Here is a 26,008-nt window from a genome sequence, read left to right on the forward strand (position 1 = left end):
GCAGTACACTAATCAAACGGTCACATTTATAGTCACCATTCATGAGCACACCAGAATCCATGTTTCCAGATTACAGAAACCCATGTGAAGGAACACACCTCATTTTGAAAAACATCATAAAATTTACAACAGCATTAAATATTTAATGGAACTTTTTTTTAAAAAAGAGGATCCAATTAGAAAGGCCCATTGATTGTAAAGGCACCGATTTTACTGATCTTAATCACAGACCTCTGCTGGAAAGTATGCATTCCTTGATGTCAAGAAAGGACAAGATCCAGCTCTGCTGTGCCAAAATAACCCTCAACAATTAGCATACAGGCCCACACAGGATGAGGTGCCTGCATAGTTATCATCTCAGTGATTTCATTAAGAGAAAGAGATTAGAAAATTGGACGGGGAAAATTTTGAGCTTATGGTAATTTTATGATAAAAGAACATTTTATAAAAACTCAATAAAAGACAATATTCAAACCATAAATAAAAGAATTCTTATCAAATGGAACTAGAACTTAATGCCTTCTCATATGTGTAACAAGAGTTTGGCTGCAGTGGTATTTTCTTCTGCAAATAGACATATTCTTTATCTTACTGTGAGCTCCGGACATGCCATGGTCCTGTGTTCTACCTGTATGGATGAGGATGTGTCTCTGTAGGTGGTAGTTAGTCCGGAAGGCTGCACTGCATTGCTCGCAGATGTGAGTCTTTGGAGATTTAACCATGAAGGTCCCATCTTCGCCGACTACCAGAATCTGAAAGGCAGAATATTCATATACAATGCTTTGTATGTTTACTGATAAGACATTTGACTTGTCTTCAGAAACCCTTGCGAGGCAAATCACAACATGGACATACAAGACAACTACTACAGTATACATATTCTGCTACATATTAACTAGTACAGTACTCTCATTACAACTGTTGCAGAAAAGGTTTAGAATGGACCAAAAGGTGATTTTTACCAAATACATATTTCAGTGTAAATGACATTTAATAGCAATACTCCAATATTGGAATTACTTTCGTTCCTGACTCTCCTTTTTCTGCTTTACATCATTTGCTCTGCTACCAATCAATGACTGAATGATTTTTCTGCTCAAATATTAAGTAAACACAAAGTCTCAGATTTCTACCAAACCATGGCAACATTCAGCAGTATCTCAGCTGTACACAGCGCCAGCGGAACTGTGTCCCATGGAACCTGCATTACATTAAGGGCTTATGACAGGATTATGCAGGGCCAGGATCTGGCGGTGCCATGGAAAATTGTAAAATACACCCAGTAACAGGTAGAGCGAAGACAACTGCAGCACAGCACTGTGATAGATGATGCCAGTGCAAATGTACCACTATAGATAGTGCCAGTGAACAGAACCACAGTAACTCATTGTACCAACTGAGCTGTACTACAATAACAGTCTATACCAAGTGCAATTAAGCCATAAAAAAGATGGTGCCAATAGAGCTGCACCACAACAACAGATGGTGCAGTGAAACAACATATCATCTCAGTGAAAATGCCCAAGGGGAATGGTTACTGCCAGTGAACTGCACCACAGCAACAGATGGTGCCGCTGCTACTGAAACATACTACAACAATGGATAATGCCAGAGGAACTAGGCCACAATGACACTTTGTGGCCTAGTTGTGAAATTGGACCACAGTAACTGATAGTGCTAATTGAACTCATATGATATTGCATTCCTTACAGCACTGGAAGCCATTCAGCCCATCAAGCCTACACTAGCTCTCAGAACAATCTAACCAATCCCATACCCTTACTTATTTTTCAATAGGCTATTTTCTCTCACATGTATCCATTAAACATCCCCAATTCTCCAACTTACCTGCACACCAAGGGTGATTTACAGCAGCCAATTAACCTACCAACCCACACATCTTTAGGATGGGGGAGGAAGCCAGTCACGGAGAATGTACAAACTCCACACAGACAGCACCTACCAATACCAATGGGAAAGTACAATAGGAAGAAATGGTGTCGACTGGATGGAGTTGCAGCATGAGGTGGTTCTGCTGGAACTGTGCCTTGGGAACAGACCCTCCCAGTGGTACCAGTGTAAATGTACTACAGCATCAGTAAATGCCATGCAAAGTGCACCAAATGAAGAGATTTTGTCAGTGGAACTGCACCTTAGCAAAGGTGGTTTCAGTGGAATTACACCTCCCTGACAGAAACAACCATATATAATTGTATCCCAAAAGGAGCTGATGCCAAGGAAACTACACCACAATAAAGGAAATTAATGATAAATAGCATTTAATCCAGAGTTTGTGTGACGAACACTGCATCCTCCAGCTATTGATGCCAAGGGAACCACACTACACATGGTGCCCGTGGGAACTAATTAGCATTTCCTCGCCACATCCATCCAAACCAGGATGATCTGCAGGCTCTTTCTCCTTGACCCTGAAGCCCAACTAGTCCTCATTACCACCATTTTCAACTGCCTGTTGAACTTGTAATTACAATGAAAATGTTGATCGGACACTGACCACCTGATTTTTCCTTGCTCTTTCTAACCTAGCAGCTCTCCACTCACCAAGGGCCAACCCCAAAATTATCTTCAAGCCTGCAGACAAGTGCAATGTTGTGAATATGCACAATGACCTCTCCCTTGCAGAGGCTAAATGCCATCTCTCTGACAGCTCTTCATACCTCCCCATTGGACTGTGCCTTTACCATTGAACATCAGGTCATCATCTTCCAGAGAGTCATCAACCTCACTTCCTTGAGACCTTCCTTCCAGCCTCACAGTCCCCCATCCCCACACAGCCTGCTGCCAGCTCCTTTTCAAGAACCATAAGCAGGACTGAAAAATGGATTCACTGCTTCAGCCTGCTGATGCCCCAGAGAACTTTCTACCTTGACTCTGTTTTCTACCCCAAACCAGTCCATTCCCACTTCAGTTATGTATCCTTCCTGGGAACTCGTCTCCACCTTCCCACTTCCATCTGTGACATTTATATTGCCCACTGTTTCCAGTTTTCTGGCTCCAATCAGCTTATTTAAATCACCAAAGTTCAACTCCTCGACACCTCAATCCCACACCTTTTTGACTCCTCCAACAGAAGACCAACCACTTGTCTTGCAACACACACTCATTCGCTGCCTGAACACTCTCACATTGAAAACTTCTTTAACTCCACTGCCTTTCTGCAAGGTACAGATTCAGGAAATTGCATGGCACCCAGCTAAGCCCATCTCTTCCATCGATACATGGAGCAGCCTTTATCTGAGCCTTATTCAGGACTTTTACCCTCAAATCTTTCTTCTGTCACACAGATGACATATCGGTACTGTTCTCTGCACTCAAACAGAACTTAGGAATTTGAGTGGATGCAAATTTCCTCCCTCCTCCCACTTATATGTGGCCCATATCTGACTCTTCCCTTTCCTTTCTTGACCTCTCTTTACCTCAGGTTCTAGGTTAGGAGCCAATCTCCATTATATACCCAGAGCCTCCCATGACTAAACCAAATGCTCTTCCTCCCACCCTGTTTTGTTCAGGGACTCCATTCCATTCTTCCAGTTTCTACATCTCTAGTCCAATTTAGTTTTGTGACAAGTTTCTACGCCATTGCCCCCAGACAGAGCAAGGATCAAGGTCTCTTGTCCTCACCTTCCACCCCACCAGCCTCCACATGGAATGGACCATACATCAAAATTTTTCCAACATGATTCCACCATTAAACATGTCTTCTCTCTGCCTCCCCCCACCTTTTAGAATCTTGAAAGGGACCCTTCTCTTCATAATTCCCTGATTTGCTCTTTTTTCTGCAACTGCAGGAGTTGCAAACCTGCCCTTGTACCCCCTCCCTTCCTACTAACCAGGAACCCAACAGTCCTTCCAAACCAAGCAACAATTCACTTATACTTCTTCCAATCTAGTCTACAGCATTAGTGTTTAAAATCTGGTCACCTCTGCATTGGAAAAACAAAATGCAGATTGGCTGCAGCCTGAGCTTCCAAGTTGCATGTTACTTTAATTTTCTGTCCTACTTCCACTCAGATCTCCCAACCTTTAGCTTCTCATACTGCTCCAATGAAACCATATATAAGCACAGGAAAAACATCATATCTCCTTTCTAGGCACAATGCAGCACTAAGGATTCACTACTGAATTTAACAACTTCAGAGAACCAGCTGTTTGTGTCAGACCTGGCAAGATTTGAGGCAGGGTCATCTTTAACTCAGTTTTTCATCTCTTCACAGATGTTGTTTGATTTTCTCATTATTTCTGGCATTCCCTTTTGTCTCAAATTCCCAACAAACATTATATTCAGCCTCTCACACTCCCAGCTACTACAGGTACTTTCTACATTAAGTGCTACCTCAAGAAGGTGACATCTGTCATCTCAGATCACCACTATCCAGGCCATGACATCTTCTCACAGCTCCCATCAGGGAGGAAGTACAGAAGCCAGAAGTCCCACACCAATAGATTCAAGAACAGCTACTTCCCTTAACCATTTGGTTCTTGAACCAACCAGCACAACCCTAACATTACCTCAGTGTAGAACTTTATACCTAACCCTACCTCAGTAGGGACAACTTTGCACTAAAAAGGACCATGCGGTTCTACTTGTGTTCTTCCAAGCTTATTTGACGTTGATCTTGTGAACGCTCCTGATCTGATGTTGTGTGCCTGTAATGCTGTGTAGTTTTTCATTGCATCAGTGCACACATACATAAACAAGACTTTATGACATTTGTTTCATTTCTACCTGGAGAAAATTGATCTCCAGCCCGCCACAAACATACCCTCTCCAAACCTTCCTTCTATTATACCTTAAAACACACTTGTTTTCTTTCCACTTTTCTAGTACTGATTTAAGGTCAGTTACCTGAAACATTGTATGTTTCTCTGTCCAAAGATTCCACCTGATCTGCTAGGTGCCTTCTGATTTTGCTTTACAGTTGCAGAGGCTGCAATAGAACCATGCAAACAGCAAAAGAATTTACCAGCGCAAGTACACTACAATTATGAATGATTCCAGCAGAACTGCACCACAATGGCAGGAGCATTTAGCAGATTGTGCCACAGAAGAAGCTGATGCCAGGAGAACTGCACAATAATAGATGCAGCTGCTGAACTGCTCCACGGTAGGGGCTGCTATGCCATGGCTACAGCTGTAGCATAGCAACAGTCATTGCTAGTTTAACTATGACACAGTGACACCAGAATAAATACATCACAATTATGGATGATGGCAACCTGAGTGCAGTATAGTTATATGTGGCACTCCGACATACAGGCCCAGTAAAACTATGCCACTGCACTACCCCAAAGAAACAGATGGCACTGGCACTGATCCTGAGGAGAGAAGCACAGGAAACCTAGAGGGAAGAACAGAACGCTCCCAATCCTACATTAAGTTCATTTTGTCCCATTCAAACGTAGCATATACAATCAATAAAATGTCCACAAGTGTATTATGGCATAAACGTCATGCTCAGTGAAGTAGTTTTGGGTTTGATAGGAAATTCGAAAATGGAAGCTAAGAGATTGCTTTATTACCTTTGAAAGGTGCTAAAACAGCATTGTGAATCATCCTAAATTCTGGCTGGGGAGGGAGAGCAGCCAGATGTCTTGGCACATATTGGTACCAATGATACAGGAAGGAAAAGCAAAGAGGTCCTGAAGAGAAAATTTAGAGAGCTGGACTAAAATTTAGAGAGCTGAGAAGCAGGACATCCAGTGTAGTAATTTCTGGATTGCTACCTATGCTACGCGCCCGTGAGGGTAGAAACAGGATGATTTGGCAGATAAATGCATGGCTGAGAAGCTGGTGCAGGGGGCAGGGCTTCAGGTTCTTGGATCACTGGGATCTCTTCTAAGGGAGGTATGACCAGTACAAAAGTGACAGGTTACACCTGAACCTGAGGGGGACCAATATTCTCGTGGGCAGGTTTGTTAGAGCTGTTGGGGAGGTTTTAAACTAATTTGGCAGGGGAAAGGGAACCGGAGTGAAGGGACTCAGGATAGGAAGGATGGTTTAAAAAAAAAGCAAAGATAGTGTGCAGTCAGATTGTCAGAAAGGGCAAGCAGATGATAGGACAAAATTGCAGCCAGCACGTGAATATCAGTGTATTAGGGATGCAGAATCAAAGAGGGTAGCAATTCATTTTTAGAATCTTTTTATTGATATATAATCTTCAACAGTTATAAAATGCTACAATACTTCAACAGATTAATATGTATACAATTAATAAAGCTGAAGAAAAAAACTGATCTTAAAATATAAAAATGGGAAAAAAAAATTTATATATAGGAAAAAGGAAAAAAAAGAACCCCATCTAACTAGGAAAAAAAACCCCACTAACTACAAAAAAATACACCCATTAGGAATCAACCCCCCGGAGCAATACATTTAACCATCATCTAAATATATTTTAAAAAGTCATCAACTGCCATTTCATATTTATAAAAAAAATAAAATTGGAAGGATAACATATAACTTAATTCAAATTAAATGATAATATTTGGCAAAAGAACCCCATCTTTTCTCAAAATCAAATTAAGGATCAAAAATTCTACTTCTAATTTTTTCCAAACTAAGACATAACATCACTTGAGAAAACCATTCAATTAATGTAGGGGAAGAAATATCTTTCCATTTTAATAAAATAGCCCTTCTTGCCAGTAGTGTAACAAATGCGATTACATGTTGATCTGAAAATGAGATACCTTGAATATGATGCGGAACTATTCCAAATAGAACAGTCAATCTATTAGGTTGTAAATTAATTTTCAAAGCTTTGGAGATTGTAGAAAATAAAGATTTCCAGAACGATTTTAATGCAGAACATGACCAGAACATATGTGACAAAGTAGCTACTTCAGTTTTACATCTATCGCAATAGTTATCTATACTAGGAAATATTTTAGATAGTCTCTCCTTTGTTAAGTAATAATGGTGTACAATTTTTAATTGAATTAAACAATGGTTGGCACATACAGAAGAAGAATTTACGTTTTTCAAAACTCGAAGCCAATCTTCATTAACAAAGGTCATATTAAGTTCTCTCTCCCAATCTTACTTAATCTTTAGTGATAGGTTCTCTTTTTGTAACAAAAATAAATTATAAATTCTACTAATGGAACCTTTCACTAAGGGATTCAATTTCAAAATGGTATCCAACAAATCAGATTCTTGTAAATATGGAAACTTGGGTAAATATTGTTGTAAAAAATGTCTAACCTGAAAATATTGCAAAAAATGTGTATGAGCGAGAGAATATTTGTTCATTAACTCCTCAAAAGTCATCAATCGACCATCACAAAATAAATCTGTAAAAGAATGAATGCCTTTATTTTTCCATAGAAGAAAAATAGGGTCAGTTGTTGAAGGTTCAAATGAGAAGTTTCGATATAAAAAACTAGATAACTTAAATTGTTTAAAATTTTAAAAATTACGAAACTGAACCCAAATCCGTAAAGATTGTTTAATAACCGGATAAAGATTTAAATTTGGAATTTTAGAGAGCTGTAAAGGTAATGGAGCTCCTAAATTGAAGTTAAATGAAATTGTTTAACATCTTTTAATTCCAAATCAACCCATAATGGTTTTTGGTTCTTATCAAGCCAATATAACCAAAAGCATAATTGTCTAATATTCACAGCCCAATAATAGTCTTAAATTAGGAAGTGCAAGTCCACCATCTTTTTTAGATTTTTGTAAATGATACTTATTAATTCTTGGTCTCTTATTGTTCCAAATAAACAAAGAAATAAGAGAGTCAATTTGATCGAAAAATTTTTTAGTTAAAAAATAGGTGTATTTTGGAAAATGTATAAAAATCTAGGTAAAATCATCATTTTCACAGCATGAATATGACCTATTAAAGAAAGAGTAAGTGGATTCCATCTAGAAAATAGTTGTTTCATGGAGTCCATTAAAGGAACTATATTCGTTTTATAGAGATTTTTATATTTTTTTGGTAATTATAATACCTAAATATCTAAATGTATTAACAATTCTAAAAGGAATGTCATTGTATATACTAACAGGGACATTTAATGGAAACAATTCACTTTCATTCAAATTAAGTTTATATCCTGAAAATTTACCAAAATCTTTTAGTATTTCCAAAAGATTAGGAATTGATTCCTCAAGATTTGAAATAAAAACCAAAAGATCATCTGCATAAAGAGAAATCTTATGTATGGTTCCATTCATAGAGATACCATGAGTATTTTTAGCTTCACGTAATGTTATAGCTAAAGGCTCCAATACAAGATTAAATAAAGGACTTAATGGACATCCTTGTCTAGTGCCACGAGAAAGTGAGAAAAAAGACCTGCAATTATTAGTAATAACCATGGCAATAGGATTCTTATAAATCATTTGAATCCATCTATTAAAATTATTACCAAAACCAAAATTTTCTAATACTTTAAACAAATATGGCCACTCAACTCTATCAAATGCCTTTTCTGCATCGAGAGAGGTAACACATTGAGGATGTTTAGATAATGAAGAATATATCATATTCATCAATCTCCGAACGTTAGAGAAAGAATAACGGCCTTTAATAAAGCCTGTTTGATCCACAGAAATTACTTTAGTTAAAATATTTTCCAAGCAATTAGCCATTATTTTAGAGAGAAATTTTGCGTCCACATTTAATAGCGAAATAGGTCTATATGATGAGCATTCAACAGGATCTTTATCTTTTTTAAGAATTAAGGAAATAGATGCTTCATAAAAAGGTGGTAAATTATCCTTCTCAAAGGATTCATGAAATATTTCCAAAAGATACGGAGAAAGTAACCTTCCAAATTTTTTGTAAAATCCCACTGAATAACCATCAAGTCCAGGAGCTTTACCTGATTGCATTGATAAAATAGCTTTCTGAATTTCATGCTCGGTAATTGGAGCATCAAGCATCTGTTGATCTTCAAGAGAAATTTGTGGAAATTTAATCTTATGTAGGAAAGCCTTCATTTTAGAGGAATCTGCAGGAAATTGAGATCTATAAAGATCGGAATAAAAATCTTGAAAAGTATTATTAATGTCCTCATGATTACTTACTATATCTCCATTGTTTTTACGAATCTTTAAGATTTGTTTTTTAGCTCTGGCTGCTCTTAATTGAGAAGCTAAGAGTTTATTATTTTTATCCCCAAAGATATAAAACTGACTTTTCAATTTAAGCAAATATCCTTCAATAGGATATGTTAATAATAAATTATACTGTGATTGTAGTTCTACTCTTCTTTTAAATGAAACATTTGGAGAGATTGCATTGATGTTATCTAATTCTTTAATTTGTTTAGAGATTTCATCTAATTCCAATCTTGTTTGTTTCTTCAGTTTAGCTATATATGAAATAATTTGACCGCGTAGACAAGCTTTTAATGTATCCCAAATTACTAACTTAGAGATGTTTCCTATATTATTAAAGAGAAAAAACTCTTTTAACTGAGCTTTGATAAACTCAACAAATTCTGAACTTTGTAATAAATGTTCTGGAAAATGCCAAAATGGTCTGGTAGAAACAACATCTTTCAGTTCAAATATTAAGTTTAAAGGAGCGTGATCAGAAATAGCAATCGCATCATACTCACATTTCTGAACATTGAATAAAAGTCGAGGGTCAACTATAAAATAGTCGATTCTCGAATATTTATTATGAACATGTGAAAAAAAGGAGTATTCTCTATCACTAGGGTGTATATGCCTCCAGACCTCAATTAAACCATAATCAATTAAAAAGGAATTACTAAGTGATGCAGAACGATTAGGAAGTTGATATTTGGATGATGACTTATCCATTAAAGGATTTAGACAAGTATTAAGATCACCACCCATTAATAACATATATTCATTTAAATCGGGTAATAGAGCAAAAACAGTTTTAAAAAATGAAGGATCATCAACATTTGGTCCATAAATATTAACCAAAACCATTTTCCTATTACAAATTATTCCTTTAACAATCAAAAATCTACCATTAATATCAGCTATAATATCCTCCTGATTAAAAGGAATATTAGAATCAATAAAAATAGAAACACCTCTAGTTTTACTCTGGGAATTTGTGTGAAACTGAGGACCCTTCTAAAATTTAAAAAAATCGATTTTTATCACATAACCTGATATGCGTCTCTTGAGCAAAGATTATATCAGGCTGGAATCGGTTAATAACTTTAAATTTTTCTTACACTTAATAGGATGATTCCAACCACGAACACTCCAAGTTAAAACACCTAGCTGTTTAGATATCATCATGGAACTTTGTATCTTAAAAACAATAGTTAGACGCATGTCAGGATAAGGTAGTCGAAAATGGCGGAGATGAACAACAATAAAAATAATTGACGTATGCTCCGGGATTCCATAATGGGGAAAAAAAGAAAAAAAGTCCCACCCAAACTACAAAGCCCAGAAACAAGTCGATATCAATCGATGCAAGCCCCAAGAAAAGCATAGATGCAGATACAAATTCCGCCTAAGTAAAAAAAAGAAAAAAAAATCTGTACTGCATCAAAGAGGGTAGCAATTACAGTACTCAAAGTGTTATATCTCAATGCACGGAGTAGAAGAAATAAGGTGGATGATCTTGTTGCACTATTACAGATTGTCAGGTCTGATGTTGAGGCCATCACTGAATCGTGGTTGAAGGATGGTTGTGGTAGGGAGCTGAATGTCCAAGGTTACACGTTGTATCAGAGGGATAGGAAGGTAGGCAGAGGGGGTGGCGTGGCTCTGCTGGTAAAGAATGGTATCAAATCAGTAGAAAGATGTGACATAGGATCAGAAGATGTTGAATCCTTGTGGGTTGAGTTAAGAAACTGCAAAGGTAAAAGGACCCTGATGGCAGTTATATACAGGTTTCCCAACAAGTAGCTGAGATGTGGACCACAGATTACAACAGGAAATAGAAAAGGTGTGTCAAAAAGGGCAATGTTATGATAGTCATGGGAGATTTCAACATGCAAGTCGATTGGGAAAATCAAGTTGGTAATGGATCTCAAGAGATACTGGCAGGGATGACAGCAGAGCAGCAATGGCTTGAGTTTCTGTGAAAAATGAGGAAGGTGCAGGCTAGATGTATTCCAAAAATGAAGAAATACTCAAAATACCAAATTAGTACAACCGTGGATGACCAGGGAAGTAAGTCAAAGCTAATGTAAAAGCAAAAGAGAGGGTTTACAACAAAGCAAAAATTAGCAGGAAGACAGAGAATAGGGAAGCTTTTAAAAACCTACAGAGAGCAACTAAAATAACCATTAAGAAGGAAAAAATGAAATATAAAAGCAAGCTAGCAAACAATATCAAGTGGATAGTAAAAGCTTTTCCAAGTATGTAAAAAGTAAGAGAGATGAGAGTGGATATAGGACCATGAGAAATTGAGGCCAGAGAACTAATAACGGGACAAGGAAATGACAGAGGAATTAAATGAGTATTTTATATGCCTTCACTGTGGAAGACACTAGGAGTGTGCCAGATGTTGAAGGGTGTGAGGAACTGCACCTTGGGTTCTGAAAGAAGTAGAGGTAGGGATTATGGAGGCATTAGTAATCATCTTTTAAAAGCCACTGGACTCTGGCATGGTGCCAGAGGACTGGAAAATTGCAAATGTCACTCCACTCTTTAAGAAAGGAGGAATGCAGCAGAAAGGAAATTATAGACCAGTTAGGCTGACCTCAGTGGTTGGGAAAATGTTAGAATCAATTGTTAAGGATGAGGTTATGGAGTACTTGGTGATACAGGACAAGGTAGGATAAAGTCAGCATGGTTTCCTGAAAGGAAAATCTTGCCTGATGAACCTGTTAGAATTCTATGAGGAGATTACAAGTAGGATAAATAAAGGGGATGTAGTGGACTTTCAGAAGGCCTTTGACAAGGTGCCACACATGAGGCTGCTTATCAAGCTAGGAGCCCATGGTATTACAGGAAAGTTACTAGCATGGTTAGAGCATTGCCTGATTGGTAGGAGGCAGTGAGTGGGAATAAAAGGATCCTTTTCTGGTTGGCTGCCAATGACTAGTGGTGTTCCATAGAGGTCGGTGTTGGGACCACTTCTTTTTATGCTGTATATCAATGATTTAGATGATGGAATAGATGGCTTTGTTGCCAAGTTTGCAGAAGATATGAAGATTGGTGGAGGAGCAGGTAGTGTTGAGGAAACAGGTAGGCTGCAGAAGAACTTAGATTAGGAGAGGAATAGCCAAGAAAGTGGCAAAAGAAATACAATGTTGGAAAATGCATTTTCATGCATTTTGGTAGTAGAAATAAATGTGCAAACTATTTCCTAAACGGGGAGAAAATCCAAGAATCTGAGATGCAAAGAAACTTGGGAGTCCTTGTGCAGAACACTCTAAAGATTAACTTGCAGGTAGAGTCAGTGGTGAGGAAGGCAAATGCAATGTTAGCATTCATTTCAAGAGTCTAGAATACAAGAACAGGGTTGTGATGCTGAGGATTTATAAGGCACCGGTGAGGCTTCACCCGGAGTATTGTGAACAGTTTTGGGCTCCTCATCTAAGAAAAGATGTGCTGGTATTGGAGAGGGTTCAGAGGAGGTTCACAGGGATGATTCCGGGAAAGAAAGGGTTATCATATGAGGAATGTTTGATAGCTCTGGGTCTGTATTCACTGGAATTCAGAAGGATGAGAGGGGATTACAATGAAATCTTTCAAATGTTGGAAGACCTAGACAGAGTAGATGTGGAAAGGATGGTTCCCATGGTGGGGGAGTCTGGGACAAGAGGGCACAGCCTCAGGATAGATGGGAATCCATTTAAAACAGAGATGTGGAGAAATTTCTTTAGCCAGAGGATGGTGAATTTGTGGAATTTGTTACCAGAGGCAGCTGTGAAGGCCAGGTCATTGGGTGTATTTAAGGCAGAGTTTGACAGGTTCTTGATTGGACACGGCATCAAAGGTTACAGGGAGAAGGCCAGGAAATGGGGTTGAGGAGGGAAAAAAAATGAATTAGCCATAATTGAATGATGGAGCACACTCAATGGGCCAAATGGCCTAGTTCTGCTCCTATGTCTTATGGTCTTAAATCTGTTTGCAATAGTTCTCCAAAGATCAAAATCTTGGGTTTCAAGGTTCAAAGGTGCTGTCCCGTCTCTCTGCACGGGACCACACAGATACTGGAAGTCAGTGGCAGAGCAATATTCCCTATTTCAAGCTCTTGAAGGTGGTAGCATTTAGCCTCACTGGCACACCTGCAACCAGCTGATAAAAGGACATGCCACAATAAAAGCCTCACAGCTTAGCTCCACAGGGAGTGTCGCTACTCTCTGTGACATTCTGGTACATTCTCTCTTCACAAGAATCATCCTAGGAATGAGAGGGTTAATGTATGAGAAGTGCTTGATTGCTCTGAACCGGTACTTACTGGAATTTAGAAGAATGAGTGGGAACTCATTGAAACGCATCAAATATTGAAAGGCCTAAATAGACTGGACATGGAGAGGATGTTTCTTGTAGTGGGGGTGTCTAGGATGAGAGGGCATATTCTCTGAATGCCGGGGGTGGGGGGATTGAATCCTCCACATTGCCACAGACAGTGTGGAGGCCAAGACATTGGGTATATTAAAATTGGAGGTTAATAGGTTTTTGATTAGGCGTCAAAATTTATGGTGAGAAGACAGGAGAAAGGAGTTTGAGTGGGATAATAAACCAGCCATGATGGAATAGCGGAGCAGACCCTAATTCTGCTCCTATGCTTTATGGTCTTACTGGACGACTGGATAAATAAAATAGTACAGCACAGAAACAGGCCTTTTACCCCTCCGTGTCTGCGTCAAACAAAATGATAAGTTAACCAAATCCCATCTGCCTGCAAATGGTCTGTGACCCTCCATTCCCTGCATGTTCACAGGCCTGTCTAAATGTCTCCTAAACACCGGTATCAGAGTTTGCAATGACAATGGTAGGACAGGCATGTAGGGATGAGAGGGATCAGAGCATGCTGGTGAAGAGTGGTGCAAGGGAAATCTCTGTAATAACAAGGATGCAGTCTCAGAATATCTGTACTTTGGGGAAGCCTGCAATGCAGGAAAATGCCCATGCCCAGTCTGTCTGCTCCAATGGGCAGAGAGAAAATAAGTCTCTACTTGAGCATAGAGTTTCAGTGACTTCCAAAAAGCAAGCAGCAAACTTTGACATGCAATGGAGATCAGCAGACACAGCCAGAAGTGATCCTGAGGCCAAGAAGCTGAAAGCAAACACTGAACTCCAAGAGCAAAGCAGTCCAGGCAATGGCCTGCAGGCAATGAACTTCTGATCTCTCTACATTCTTCCATCTGTGGCTTCTTCTGCAGTTTTACTTTTAATTGCTCCGTCATTGGTTACCATGTCTTCAACTGATAAGTCTCAAAGCTTTGGAATTCTCTCTCTAAACTTCTCTGCCACTTTTTAGGTGGCAACGTGGAAAAATTAGCTCTATAACTAAAGTTTCAGTTACCTCTATCTTTCTATGGTTAATTGTCAAATTTTGAAGTACCTTAGATAGATAGATAGATAGATAGATACTTTATTCATCCCCATGGGGAAATTCAACTTTTTTTCCAATGTCCCATACACTTGTTGTAGCAAAACTAATTACATACAATACTTAACTCAGTAAAAAATATGATATGCATCTAAATCACTATCTCAAAAAGCATTAATAATAGCTTTTAAAAAGTTCTTAAGTCCTGGCGGTAGAATTGTAAAGCCTAATGGCATTGGGGAGTATTGACCTCTTCATCCTGTCTGAGGAGCATTGCATCGATAGTAACCTGTCGCTGAAACTGCTTCTCTGTCTCTGGATGGTGCTATGTAGAGGATGTTCAGAGTTATCCATAATTGACCGTAGCCTACTCAGCGCCCTTCGCTCAGCTACCGATGTTAAACTCTCCAGTACTTTGCCCACGACAGAGCCCGCCTTCCTTACCAGCTTATTAAGACGTGAGGCGTCCCTCTTCTTAATGCTTCCTCCCCAACACGCCACCACAAAGAAGAGGGCGCTCTCCACAACTGACCTATAGAACATCTTCAGCATCTCACTACAGACATTGAATGACGCCAACCTTCTTAGGAAGTACAGTCGACTCTGTGCCTTCCTGCACAAGGCATCTGTGTTGGCAGTCCAGTCTAGCTTCTCGTCTAACTGTACTCCCAGATACTTGTAGGTCTTAACCTGCTCCACACATTCTCCATTAATGATCACTGGCTCCATATGAGGCCTAGATCTCCTAAAGTCCACCACCATCTCCTTGGTCTTGGTGATATTGAGACGCAGGTAGTTTGAGTTGCACCATATCACAAAGTCCTGTATCAGTTTCCTATACTCCTCCTCCTGTCCATTCCTGACACACCCCACTATGGCCGTGCCCATGAAATGTATCCTATTACAAAAGGTAGTAAAGGAAAATACAAATTAAGATATTCCTGGGAAATTGCCCAGTGATACTATATGGAGAGAACTTAGAAATAAGAAGGGGTGATCACTTCGATGGGATTGTTATACAGAACCCTCTCCCCCCATAGTCAATGGGAATTAGAGGAACAAATATGTAAGGAGATCATAGATAGCCGTAAAAACAATAGTACTGTAATAGTAGGTGATTTTAACTTCCTTCTTATTATCTGGTACTACCTAGTCCAAAAGGCATGGATAGGTTGGTTTTTGTTAAGCGTAGAATGTTTTCTCAAGCAATATGCATATGGCCCTACTTGACCTACTCTTGGGAAATAAGGCAGGACAAATGATTTGTGTGTTAGTGGAGAGCACTTTGAGACTAATGATCATTATTATCTTAGGTTTAAAGTAGATAGAGAGGAAGATATCACTGGTCTTCAAGTTAAAGTCCTAAATTGGGGCAAGGCTAATTTTGATTATACAAGACATGAATTTGCAAAGGTTGAATAGGAAGGGCTGTTTGCAGATAAAGGAACATTTGACAAATGGGAGGCTTTTAAAAGTAGATCCGGCAAGTTCAGGGTTAAAATTTTTGTTAGAGTGAAAGTCAAAGCTAGCGTGAGTAGGGAACCCTGGATGACAAGGGCCATTGAGGCTCTGGTCAGGGAAAAGGTGGATATCAGGTAGTGGCAGCTGGGATCAAGCAAATCCCTGGAGTATGAGGCATGTTACAGGTACACTTAAGAGGGAAATAAGGAGAGCAAATGAAGACATTGGATAGCTTTGGCAGATAAGATAAAGGGGAATCTCAAGAGATCCTGTAAGAATATCAAGAGCAAAAGGATCACAGAGTTCCCTACTCCTGCCAGCCTTGACCTTCACTCTAATAGGAGTTTTAACCATGAACTGATCGTATCTTACTTTCAAAAGTCTCTCACTTATCAAATGTCACTTTATCTCCAAACAGCCTCTCCCTTAAGGATAAATGCGGTTATCTACATGTGGAACAACAGGAGATGTGTGAAGTCTTAAATGAATATTTCTCTTCTGTATTTATTGTGAAGAAAGTCAGCAAAGAAAATAGTGATGTCTTGCATATCAACATGATGAAAGAGAAGGTGAACACGATCTTTAGGTTCATAAAGGTGGATAAGTCCTTGGGCCATGACTAAGTATATCCTAGGACACTGTGGTAAGCCAGGAAGAAATTGCTGGGACCCTGGCAGGGAGATTTGTATCACTGTTAGCCAAGATGAGGTACTGGAAACTGAAGGGTGGCTAATGTTGTATCTTTATTTAAGAAAGACTGTAAGGACAAGCCAGGCAATTACAGGCTGGTGAGTCTGACATCAATGATAGGGAAGTTAGTGGAGGGGGTTCTGAGAGACAGGGCTTACCTGCATTTGTAAAGGCAAGGATGGAGTAAGGACAGTCAGCATGGCTCTGTGGGTGGGGAAATTGGACCTCACAAATTTGACCGGGTTTGTTTTTTGATGAGGTGACCAAGGATATGGACAAAGGCAGGGTGGTAGATGTTGTCTACATGGACTTTAGCATACTAAATGGTAGACTAGTCTGGAAGGATAGATCATGTGGAATCCAGGGTGAGCTTGCCAATTTGATACAAAATTGGCTTGGTGGTAGGAAGATGGCAGCGAACATAGAATATAGAACAGTACAAGCCCTTCAATCCATGATGTATAGACTTAGAACTAGCTTGCCCCAGAAGGCAGAGGGTAATTACAGATGGGGTGTGTTCTGCCTGGAATTTGGTGACCAGTGGATTTCCTCGGAGGTCCATTCTGGGCCCCTTCTCTTTGTGACTTTTATAAGTGACTTGGGTGAGGAAGTGGAATATGGTGGGTTAGTAAGTGTGCAGATGTCACGAAGGTTGGTGGTGTTGTGGATAGTATAGAAAGTTGTCATAGGCTACAAGATTCAAGATTCAAAAACTTTGTCATTCTAACTGTACATCAGCTCTGCAGGGCAGAATGAGACAGCGTTTCCCAGGGGCAGTGCAATCATAACATAACAAACACAACACTAAATAATAAACACAACAATAAATAGTAAAACACAACAGCCAAATGTCAGTTAAAATCAAGTTATAAGTGTCCAGTGCAAGTTAAAAGTGTCCAAAGCAGAGTCAGGTAGAGCAGCTATTTAGCAGTCTGACTGGCTGTGGGAAAAAGCGGTTTAGTAGCCTTGTGGTTTTAGTTTTGATGCTCCTGTAACGTTTACCTGATGGCAGAAGAACAAACAGTTTATGGAGAGGGTGTGAGGGGTCTTTAATGATGTACCGTGTCTTCTGGAGGCATCGACGCTGAAAGAGGTCTTGGATAGAGGTAGGGAGACCCCGATAACCTTCTCTGCTCCCCTAACCACCCTCTGCAAGGCTTTTTTGTCGGCAGCACTGCAGCTGGAGTACCAGGTTGTGATGCAAAAGGTCAGCACACTCTCAACCACGCCTCTGTAGAATGTAGTTAAGATGTTAGTGGGGAGTGATGCTTGTTTAAGCTTCCTCAGAAAGTGCAATCTCTGCTGGGCCCGTTTCACAATCCCAGTGGTGTTCCTGGACCAGGTGAGATTGTCCGAGATCTGCACCCCAAGGAACTTGATGTTTTCCACTCTCTCCACTGTGGAACCGCTGATGCTGAGGGGTGTGTGCTCAGGCTGAGACCGTCTGAAATCAACGATTAACTCCTTGGTTTTGGTGACATTAAGCATCAAGTTGTTTTCACTGCACCAGCTCTCTGGGTGTTTGACCTCCTCCCTGTACATTGTTTCATCATTTTTGCTGATGAGCCCCACCACTGTGGTATCATCAGAAAATGTAATGATCAAGTTCTCCTTGAATCTGGCTGCACAGTCATGTGTTAGCAGTGTAAACAGCAATGGGCTGAGCACACAGCCTTGTGGGGAACCAGTGCTCAGTGTGATGGAGTCAGAGATGTTCCTGCCAACACGAAATTTTCAGGGTGCAGGTTCAACTTGAAGACAAAATACAGGGTTAATGGCAGGATTCTTAACAGTATGGAGAAACCAATTCTGAAACCATACAGTCAAGTTTCCCTGGATCCAATACCTCCTGATTTTCTGAATGAGTATGCTATGGGGAACCTCATCAAACACCTTACTAAAGTCCATATACACCACATCCACTGCTCTGCCTTCATCGATATGTTTTGTTACTTTCTCAGATAATTCAATCAGGCTCATGAGGCATGACTTGTCCCTCATAAAGCCATGCCAACTATGCTTCCCCAGAAGCTCATAAATCCTGTCTCTAAAAATCCTCTCCAATAGTTTACCCACCACTAATGTAAGATGCACTGACCTAAAATTTGCAGGGTTGTCCCTGAATAAAGGATTAACATTTGCCACCATCCAACCGTCCTACTCCTGTGGCCAGTGAGAATGCTGAGATCATCGACAAAGTTCAAAGTAAATTTATTATCAAAGTACATAGATGCCACCATATACAACCCTGAGATTCATTTTCTTGTGGGCATACTCAATAAATCTATAGAATAATAATCACTACAGAATCAATGTAAGACCACATCAAATAGGGAGTTCGACCAATGTGCAAATGACAACAAACTGCAAGTACAATAGAAAGAAATAATAATAAAGGTCGACATTCACTAATCCGACTACCTGTAATCTGGTTCCTTCGATAATCCGGTATTGATTTCAAATTTTCCGCGCAACTGTAATTTCAAGTTTCCCGGGCCACCATACCAATCTGCTGTGCATTTTAGTTGCACTAGATCTGTTCTGTGATGGTGCACTCTTGTAAGCACAGTCAATTCCTGCTTGTTTTCCTGCATTCATTAATATCATTTGCGTGAGGTGTGGCTGGTGCGCGCTGGGTCGATCCGCCTTCTTGCCCACCTGCCAGCACTACCCTCCGGCGTCGCCTGGCCGACGCTCTGTCCTCTTCTGCATACGACCTCAGATCAGACGTGGCGGCCCACTGAATTTAAGCACGTTACTAAGCGGAGGAAAAGAAATTAATGAGGATTCCCTCAGGAACTGCGAGTGAAGAGGAAAGAGCTCAGCGCCGAATCCCTGGCCATCTGGCGGTCACATGAAATGTGGCGTATAGTAGACTTTCTTTCTCCGACTTCTGTTTCTGCTCACCCAGATGTGCTGTCACCATCATCAACAGTTTTTGAAGAAACTGTTGTGCCAGTTTCAGCACCAGTTCCTGATGCTTCACTCATTTTTCAAGATGAAGATGTTGATGATCCTGACAACCCCACACTTGCAGACATGTAACTTTGCCTGAAGTTATATTAAACATCTCACTTTAGAAGCGGAAGTGCTCAACTGTTCTGTACAAGTTAATTCCTGTACATTTACCTGTACCCTTTATTTTATCTGTGCCTGTACAGTATATTACTTTATTAAAATTTCACTTGCTACTCATTTAATATTTCTGTTTCATTATTATCTAACCTACTGATTTACATGATATTTTAAAAGTATGATGAGGCGGTTAGCTATTGCTTAATGTGATCCTTCTGTAATTTGGCATTTTCACTAATCCGGCACTCCTCAGGTCCCAATGGTGCCGGATAATAGCAGGTCGACCTGTAATAAATAAATAAGCAATAAATGTTGAGAAATGAGGTGAAGAGTCCTTGAAAGTGAGTCCACTGATTGTGGGAACATTTCTTTGATCGGGCAAGTGAAGTTGAGTTAAGTTATCCCTTCTGGTTCAGGAGCCTGATGTTTGAGGGGTAGTAACTGTTCCTGATCCTGGTGGTGTGAGTCCTGAGGCTCTTGTACCTTCTTCCTGATGGCAGCAGTGAGAAGAGAACATGGCCTGGGTGGTGGGAATCCCTGATGATGGATACTGCTTTCCTGTGACTGCATTTCGTGTAGATGCGCTCAGTGGTGGGGAGGGCTTTACCCGTGATGGACTGGGCTGTATCCACTACTTTTTGTAGGATTTTCCATTCAAGGGCATTGGTGTTTCCATACCAGGCTGTGATGCAGCCAGTCAATATCCTCTCCACAACACACCTATAGAAGTTTGTTACAGTTTTAGATGACATGCTGTATTTTCACAAACTCCTAAGGAAGCAGAGGCACTGTTGAGCTTTCTTCATAATTGCACTTGCGTGCTAGGTCCAGGACTGGACCTCCAAAGTAAGACTTCCTCTGGCAGCTCATTCCACTTATGCACCACCCTTTGTGTAAGCAAAAAGCTTGCCTCTCAGGTACCCGTTAAGGTGAAAGGGATGGATTCAACAAGGGCCTAAGAGGCAAGCTTTTTGCTTACACAAAGGGCAGTGCGTCAGTGGGATTAGCTGCCAGAGGAAGTGGTTGAGGCATGTACATTAACAACTTTACAATAACTTGACAGCTGAACAGGTACATGGATTAGAACATTTTGGGCCAAATGCTGGCAAATAGGTAAGTCTTGGATAAGACATCTTAGTCAGCATGGACCAGTTGGGCAGGACATATGCAGTAAATGACAGGGCATTGGAGAGTGTTGTAGAACACAGAGACCGGGGGTACACCACGTACTTCCCTAAATGTGGCAACACAGAAGAATCAAGATGATGCTTTAAAAAAAGTAATCATTTTTGAGTGGTGGACCATGTTTGGCGAGTGAAACAGACCAAACCTCCTGTTGCTAAGACAACATTTCAAACTCGCTGTCGCATTTACTCTTTCCCAATCCATCAGGATACAGTAAAGTGATGAAAATTACATTATTCAATATCTTCCAAAATATCGACTTCAGTTTTGTACAAAATGCCACACAAATCCAGAGCTCTGGGTTTCCACTTGATCTTCACCTAGATATCAGTACAATCTAGGAAGAGCCAAATATTTAAAATCTAAGTAAGGTACACCCATTGCTAACAATGGTCAAGTTTTCACACTCGATGTTGACACTGGTTTGAAAATCAATTGTGGAAAAATGTAATTAGCTCCCAACCACAAAATAAGACGGATGGGAAATTTTACAATGAAGTTCAGGATAATGAGATTAAGCACAAACATGGTTTAATTTTCCCTTAGGATTCCTAATGGAAATTCCAGGGTCTATGTTTTAAAAATTGGGGGCACCGGCCATACCCTTCAACAAGGGGTCTCACCAAAGCTGAGGACGTGGCTCACTACCCATCACCTTCATCTTAATTAACTAAAATACGAGATGGGAATTAGAAAAGCTCTGGGAGGGTGCTCTCAATGTACAAACCCCATTTCCAGAAAAGTTGGGATATTTTCCAAAATGCAATAAAAACAAAAATCTGTGATATGTTAATTCACGTGAATCTTTATTTAACTGACAAAAGTACAAAGAAAAGATTTTCAATAGTTTTACTGACCAACTTAATTGTATTTTATAAATATACACAAATTTAGAATTTGATGGCTGCAACACACAACAAAAGTTGGGACAGAGTTAAAATAAGATTGAAAAGTGTACAGAATATTCAAGTAACACTGGTTTGGAAGACTCCACATTAAGCAGGCTAATTGGTAGCAGGTGAGGTATCATGACTGGGTATAAAAGTATCGTCCATCAAAGGCTCAGTCTTTGCAAGCAAGGATGGGTCATGGCTCACCCTTTTATGCCAAAATTCGTGAGAGAATTGTTAGTCAGTTCAAAAGGAACATTTCTCAATGCAAGATTGCAGAGAATTTAGTACATAATATTGTGAAAAGATTCAGAGAATTCAGAGACATCTCACTGTGTAAAGGACAAGGTCGGAAACCACTGTGGAATGCACGTGATCTTCGAGCCCTCAGGTGGCACTGCCTAAGAAACCGTCATGCTACTGTGACAATTATAGCCACCTGGGCTCGGGAGTACTTCGGAAAACCATCGTCACTTAACACAGTCCATCGCTGCATCCAGAAATGCAACTTGAAACTGTATAACACAAGGAGGAAGCCATACATCAACTCTATGCAGAAACACTGGCGAGTTCTCTGGGCCCGAGCTCATCTCAGATGGACCGAAAGACTGTGGAACTGTGTGCTCTGGTCAGATGAGTCCACATTTCAGCTAGTTTTCGGAAAAAACAGGCCTCGAGTTCTCCATGCCAAAGATGAAAACGACCATCCTAATTGTTATCAGTGAAAGGTGCAAAAGCCAGCATCTGTGATGGTATGGGGGTGCATCAGTGCCCACAGCATGGGTGAGTTGCATGTATGTGAAGGTACCATTGACTCTAAGGCGTATATTAGGATTTTAGAGAGACTTATGTTGCCATCAAGGCGACGTCTCCTCCCGGGACGTCCATGCTTATTTCAGCAGGACAATGCCAGACCACATTCTGCACGGGCTACAACAGCGTGGCTTTGTAGACACAGAGTGCGTGTGCTTGACTGGCCTGCTGCCAGTCCAGATCTATCTCCTATTGAAAATGTATGGCGCATCATGAAGAGGAGAATCAAACAACAGTGACCACGGACTGTTAAGCAGCTGAAGTCTTATATCAAGCAAGAATGGACAACATTTCCAATTGCAAATCTACTACAATTAGTATCCTCAGTTCCAAAACGATTAAAAAGTGTTATTAAAAGGAAAGGTGATGTAACACAATGATAAACATGCCTCTGTCCCAACTTTTGTTGAGTGTGTTGCAGCCATCAAATTCTAAATTTGTGTATATTTATAAAATACAATTAAGTTGGTCAGTAAAACTATTGAAAATCTTTTCTTTGTACTTTTGTCAGTTAAATAAAGGTTCACGTGAATTAACATATCACAGATTTTTGTTTTTATTGCATTTTGGAAAATATCCCAACTTTTCTGGAAATGGGGTTTGTACTACCATATGGCTGACAAATGTTGCCTTAAGGCTACTTTATTCAGTATTCATCAATTCCCTGACAAAGTTATGACAAGGAATTGGAGAAATAACTAAAGAATATCACCCTTCTTCAAATATCATTGAAAGAAACTCTGAAGGTTCAGACATGAAAAATCTATTGGAAAATGGAATATATGGGATAAACATTAAAAAACTGAAAAATATACTAATTGAGTGTGCACTGATAAAGGAGAGAATGCCATATACTGGTAGTTCATTAAAACTGAGATTGCTCCATATGCAACAGGAAATGTAAATATGTAAAAGTTCGCTTATATGTGCACGGACACAGACACTTTACAATTTTCCCATTAGATTTTTTTCCTCTGAAATAAATCACTGAAAACCTCATGATCAAAAACCTTAGGGAATCTTCCACATGAGAAAGTAGGGCATGCCACAGATTTCAGGGATTGAAGGGAGACTGCATATAATAAGGATCAAGCCTTCCTTGAATGTAGGCTGCCAGGGGATCAAAGGCTACTGAGGAACTGAGCATCATCAAAGATGCAGAAGAACTCAAGGGTGTCAGTTAACTGAAAACCAAACAAAAACTGCAGATGGCTGGAAATCTGAAATAAAAATAAAAAATACTGCAAATACTTGGCAAGTCAGGCAGCATCTGTAGAGAGAGAGAAAGAGTTAACATTTCCAGTCAAAGATCTTTCATCAGAATTGTTAATCAGGCTGGTATCCATGCAAATGGGAATTGTAAAGGGGTCAGTTGTCAAAGGTGGGCTTGCATGAACAACAGGGAACATATTGAGTCAAATGCATCAGGCTCCCTGACAACAGAATGGGCAAGAGTAGCCCCTAGAAATGCTCCCTTAGCAGGTCTCAACTCTCCAGTTAAGGACAACTTTAATGCAACTAGAGTTGAATCTAAAAAAGAATTCTGCTATCACTGTGAAAACCTGGTGGCCTCAATACATATTTATCTTACACACGTTTGATCAAGTTTGGACTGGGTGTGTCCAACATAGTTTCTGTCCAGGTAATAACTCAACCTACATAGTAGAAATGTAATAGATCACAGACCTCCAAAATTTTAAACACATTATGGGCACAAACCATCACTTTACAATGGAGCAAAGGTTCTGCAAACCTTTATTTCAAATGTCGCTTTACCACAATCATCCACACACAGAACAAGTTTTTCCCAACTGAAACATTTGTTACAGACAGGCATTCAAACATTACACCAGGATCCTAGGTCGACAAGTGCATGCAGTTACGCAAATTCATATTAACAACCTGACTGGCCGTGGCCAGCAATGAAATGAAATCCTGACTCAGATCTATTTCTCATCCGGATGCTATAGCTTCTCAGGTCCTCCTCAGATTATGACAGGGTCTTGCCCCTGTGAACTGCTCACAACCCAAACATTTTGCAAGATGGAAAAGCATCCGCAAACTGTGTTCCCACATGGCAGAAGATTCTGCAGCCCTGCAGCAGTCAGCAAATCTATCCCACTGGTCTCCTAAAATGTCATTCACATGTACTGGCTAGAGACATGTCAAGCATACGGAAGTTAAGAAACACGTAAATAATATTAATTTCAGCGTACATAAGTTCAAACTCAGTCAACTGATCCTCCCTGGTAATGCAACTGTTTTATAAAAAAAGAGTAAACTAAAACCCCAGATCTGGTTCTTCAAAAACACCAAATACTGGAACAAATTTTCCATTATGCTCACTAATGAAGCTTTATTGCATTTATTCAAGGAAGGTTTTATGCTTGGCAACATGCAAATGATTTGAGGAGAGATTTGGATATAACATTACCAAACAACATCAGCATAGTTTTCAGTGCATTTTCCAACGGTATTCCTTGTGGAAACTGCAAATCACGATCTTTTAGGAAAATCGTGACAAACTTACTTTAGAGGTAGTACCAACTTTTTTACTCTTCTGTTTCTTCAGCAAATCTTCATGCTCCCTAAGCTTCATCAGTTCTTCATGCTGTCTGAGCTTCAACATGTCTTCGTTCTCTCTGAACTTCAGTAGGTTTTCATTTACCTGCAGCTTTTCTAGATCTTCCTGCTCTCTCTGCTTTTCATCAAACTGTTCAACTCCATCCAGAACTGTGGTTTTCCCCAGTTCCTTTAATGAAGAGAAACATTGTGTAAGACAAGTTTTGTTGAAAATGGATACAAAGTAGAATGAAACAATAATTGCTGCTTCCGTAGCCCTCTCATTTCTCTCCATTTTATTAAAATTATTATGGCCCTGGTACTTATGACTCAGTAACTCCAGCCTCGAAGTGAGAAAGTTGTGGGTTCCATCAACCTCAGCCTGCAATCTGTGTGCTGCACTCTCAAAAATGCAGTCTTTGAGACAAGATGCTAACCTGCTTTTGAAAGTAGTTGTAAAATATCCCATGAAATTATTCAAAGAACAAGGAAGTTTTCTCAGTAAACTGGCCAGTTTGTAAAGAGGTCTGCTCAGGTTTGAAATTAAATCCAGACACAAGTTGAGTGTGTAACTGTTTCCAGACTTGAAAACCTGAACTGACCCTTGCCATAAGCATAATCATTTTAAACATACTATCCATTTGCTGGTAACATTAAGTAAATCATCTGGAACTTCTGCCCTCCCACATCCTTTCTTTACTCATAAAATGTACAGATTTTTGAAACTCAAAACATGATACCGATTAACCACCTCTTCTATGTGTTAGGAACAGGTTAGGTGCACATTTTGATGTAACATCCAGGTTCCTGTCAATTCAGGCCATGTGGACACTGCTCAATCTTGATCGCTGA

General features: G+C 39.9%; 1 protein-coding gene across 5 annotated transcripts in view; it reads right to left on the minus strand.

Moving 5' to 3' along the window:
- Positions 1 to 26,008, minus strand: part of LOC140741222 (zinc finger protein 148-like) — a 118,103-nt gene that overhangs the window by 54,439 nt on the left and 37,656 nt on the right. For 3 of the 5 annotated variants that reach the window (XM_073071174.1, XM_073071175.1, XM_073071172.1), the window contains exons 3-4: positions 25,125 to 25,346; positions 629 to 752 (exon numbers count right to left, since the gene is read on the minus strand). In XM_073071174.1, coding sequence (XP_072927275.1) covers positions 629 to 752; positions 25,125 to 25,346 — 346 coding nt within the window. The remainder of the gene's footprint in view (positions 1 to 628; positions 753 to 25,124; positions 25,347 to 26,008) is intronic. The other 2 variants (XM_073071176.1, XM_073071177.1) reach the window with 2 other exon arrangements.

The sequence above is a fragment of the Hemitrygon akajei genome, chromosome 18 (genome assembly GCF_048418815.1).
Source record: "Hemitrygon akajei chromosome 18, sHemAka1.3, whole genome shotgun sequence".
NCBI lineage: Eukaryota > Metazoa > Chordata > Chondrichthyes > Myliobatiformes > Dasyatidae > Hemitrygon > Hemitrygon akajei.